Consider the following 4131-nt stretch of genomic DNA (forward strand, 5'->3'; position numbering starts at 1 on the left):
GAGCCACTCAGAACGGCGCGCATGGGGAGGAGAAGGATAGCGCTTGAGCAGTAGGCTGGTCGGACGCTTGTATTCGCCTATCTTTATACGTTAATATCTCGTTAAATATTGCGTCAACTGCAAAATGGTACAAAACTGTTTTGTTCCCCTTGATCCAATCTACGTCCCCATTGTGTTTCGATCCGTTTTTTTTTGAGACACCCTGTATATATGTATATGTACATGCATATATATTAAATTTGTAGTTATTCGAACTGCGCACCAAATTAGTTTCTCGGGTTTATAAACACAATTAAACTACTGTAATAATATCACAAATTAAATTAAATTGACAAGCAATTTTTAATAATTTGATGCTCAATCAGGCATGATATTAGGAAGATGTTAATCTGCTGAAAAACTGTAAATAAATTTATTGCGAAAAATATTACCTCGGCCAGGAGTCGAACCTGAATCTTTTGTATTACTTACGAGTCTTAAGACTACCGAGGCAATTATTTCTCGTACGAAATGGGAATACAAGAAATCTAGATTCGACTCCCGGCCGAAGTAATATTTTTTCGGAATAAATTTATTTACAGCAGATTAACATGTTTCTAATATGATGCCTGATTGAGTATCAAATTATTAAAAATTGCTTGTCAATTTAATTAAATTCCTGATATTATTACAGTAGTTTAATTGTGTTTATAAGTCTGGAAAACCAATTCGATGTGCAGTTCGAATAATTACAATTAATATGATATACATGATGTACATATATAGTACAATGCATATATACTAAATTTGTAGTTATTCGAACTGCGCACCAAATTGGTTTTCCGGGCTTATAAACACAATTAAACTGCTGTAATAATATCACGAATTAAATTAAATTGACAAGCAATTTTTATTATTTTGATGCTCAATCAGGCATGATATTAGGAAGATGTTAATCTGCTGAAAAACTGTAAATAAATTTATTGCAAAAAATATTACCTCGGCCAGGAGTCGAACCTGAATCTTTTGTGTATTCCTTACAAGCGTCTTAAGACTATCGAGGCAATTATTGCTCGTACGGAATGGGAATACAAAAAATCTAGGTTCGACTCCCGGCCGAAGTAATATTTTTCGCAATAAATTTATTTACAGCAGATTAACATGTTTCTAATATGATGCCTGATTAAGCATCAAATTATTAAAAATTGCTTGTCAATTTAATTTAATTCCTGATATTATTACAGTAGTTTAATTGCGTTTATAAGTCTGGAAAACCAATTCGACGCACAGTTCGAATAACTACAATTAACATGATATACATGATGTACATATATAGTACATATATATATGTATATATAATTCACATTAAATTATTTAGGTTTTCCGGGCTTATAAACACAATTAAACTGCTGTAATAATATCACGAATTAAATTAAATTGACAAGCAATTTTTATTATTTTGATGCTCAATCAGGCATGATATTAGGAAGATGTTAATCTGCTGAAAAACTGTAAATAAATTTATTGCAAAAAATATTACCTCGGCCAGGAGTCGAACCTGAATCTTTTGTGTATTCCTTACAAGCGTCTTAAGACTATCGAGGCAATTATTGCTCGTACGGAATGGGAATACAAAAAATCTAGGTTCGACTCCCGGCCGAAGTAATATTTTTTCGGAATAAATTTATTTACAGCAGATTAACATGTTTCTAATATGATGCCTGATTGAGTATCAAATTATTAAAAATTGCTTGTCAATTTAATTAAATTCCTGATATTATTACAGTAGTTTAATTGTGTTTATAAGTCTGGAAAACCAATTCGATGTGCAGTTCGAATAATTACAATTAATATGATATACATGATGTACATATATAGTACATATATATATGTATATATAATTCACATTAAATTATTGAAAGCATTAAAGATCCAGCTTCGACCGGTATAGGCATTTAACTTCTAAAAAGAATATAGTTTCGTTGTGAAATAAAGATGACAAAAATAACATTTGATCATGTTTTTAAGAATATATTTTCAAAGGAGCTTATTATTGATTGCGTTATACTATTTGATTAGTCAATAATTTTCTGTCAAGTTGAAAAATAGTTTTTTCCCTTTTCTGAAATTTAATTTTTTTAATTATGTCATTTTTAAAATAATAGGACGATCTGTTTATGCATGCTGTACCTAGTACAACGCAATAGTCCGCTTGAGCTAATTCAGTATCTTGTTGTCTATAATACATAATCGCGTCTGTGATGAATAATGATCCCACGTATGCACGCAATGTATAACCATGCATATTTTGAAGTTCTGGCAATATGGAATATATTATGAACGTCAACAGCAGGAACGGCAAAGACAAATTCGACGCACAGTTCGAATAACTACAATTAACATGATATACATGATGTACATATATAGTACATATATATATGTATATATAATTCACATTAAATTATTTAAAGCATTAAAGGTCCAGCTTCGACCGGTATAGGCATTTAATTTCTAAAAAGAATATAGCTTCGTTGTGAAATAAAGATGACAAAAATAACATTTGATCATGTTTTTAAGAATATATTTTCAAAGGAGCTTATTATTGATTGCGTTATACTATTTGATTAGTCAATAATTTTCTGTCAAGTTGAAAAATAGTTTTTTCCCTTTTCTGAAATTTAATTTTTTTAATTATGTCATTTTTAAAATAATAGGACGATCTGTTTATGCATGCTGTACCTAGTACAACGCAATAGTCCGCTTGAGCTAATTCAGTATCTTGTTGTCTATAATACATAATCGCGTCTGTGATGAATAATGATCCCACGTATGCACGCAATGTATAACCATGCATATTTTGAAGTTCTGGCAATATGGAATATATTATGAACGTCAACAGCAGGAACGGCAAAGACACTAGGAGGCATGCGGATACGTATACTGGAAGTTTAGTCATATAATTGCAGATGAACACGTCATATACGTCCCGAGACAAAATGGCAAAGCAATAAGACTTTGGTGAAATGAATTCGCTAGTAGACGTGAACAAGGAGCCATTGGTGAGAAACAAGTATGTATTGGCAAAAATAAATTCGCGACCACGTTTTTTTTCAACGCATGGATCGCGAACAGTAACAAATATTTCGTTGATTGTTTCATCTTCGGAATCATTTCCGTGTTTGTTTGAAAGTATGTACATGTTTGGAAGAACGTAATTATTCTTTCCATGATCGATGCATTGTCCCTTTACTTTGGTCAAGTTCTGACCAAAAGGACAACAGAGTTGTATGCAAGTAATATTATTGCAATTTTCATATTTAACAAAGGTAGTTTTAGTTATTCTAAAAATAATGGGACGATATATTTATGCATGCTGTACCTAGTGCAACGCAATAGTTCGCTTCAGCTAATCCATTAACTTGTTGTCCAAAATACATAATCGCGTATGTGATGAATAATGAACATCGAAATTTTTCTTGTCTTCAATTTTGATGAGATTTTTATTAATTTCTTGTAACGTGAAATTATTGATATCTGTCGAATTCGTACAGAACTCCATAGATGTCTGATTATTGTCTTCGTGATTTTTTATTACTTGTTCACGAGACTCGTATCGCACCGAGTCATTCTTGTAATTATTCTTTGTAGAATTAATACAGGATTCATACTGCATTTCATTCTCATTCTTAATAGAATTTTCGTGTGAGTTGCACCGTGTTAGTTCCATTTTTTTATTTCGATATTTCGTAGAATTTACGAGAGAATCAAACTGCACTGTCGAGTTGTCGCTCTGCTCATCGCCATTCGTAAAATCTTCCTGAGATTCCGAGAACGAAGCAACAAGCAGAAATGCGAAACAAAGGACGATACTTGGTGGACACATCGTTAAAACGTCAAGTTCTGACCAAAAGGACAACAGAGCTGTATGCAAGTAATATTATCATTGCAATCTTTATATTTAACAAAGGTAGTTTTAGTTATTCTATTGGAATCGTAGAGTGTGTACGATACGAAATTTTTCTTGTCTTCAGTTTTGGTGAGATTTTCATTAATTTCTTGTAACGTGAAATTATTAATCTCTGTCGAATTCGTACAGAACTCCATAGATGTCTGATTATTGTCTTCGTCATTTTTTATTAATTGTTCACGAGA

General features: G+C 31.8%; 1 protein-coding gene across 2 annotated transcripts in view; it reads right to left on the reverse strand.

Annotated features, from left to right (window-relative positions):
- Window positions 1-3862, reverse strand: part of LOC108724282 (G-protein coupled receptor Mth2) — a 7958-nt gene extending 4096 nt beyond the window's left edge. The window contains exons 1-2 of one of the 2 annotated variants that reach the window (XM_018450589.1): window positions 3423-3862; window positions 2719-3320 (exon numbers count right to left, since the gene is read on the reverse strand). In XM_018450589.1, the coding sequence (XP_018306091.1) occupies window positions 2719-3320; window positions 3423-3862 (1042 nt within the window). Of the gene's footprint in view, window positions 1-2718; window positions 3321-3358 lie in introns of both variants that reach the window. The other variant, XR_001936695.1, reaches the window with a different exon arrangement.
- Window positions 3863-4131: the final 269 nt, after the last annotated feature.

This window comes from Mycetomoellerius zeteki, unplaced genomic scaffold (genome assembly GCF_001594055.1).
Source record: "Mycetomoellerius zeteki isolate Tzet28-1 unplaced genomic scaffold, Tzet1.0 scaffold287, whole genome shotgun sequence".
Lineage (NCBI taxonomy): Eukaryota > Metazoa > Arthropoda > Insecta > Hymenoptera > Formicidae > Mycetomoellerius > Mycetomoellerius zeteki.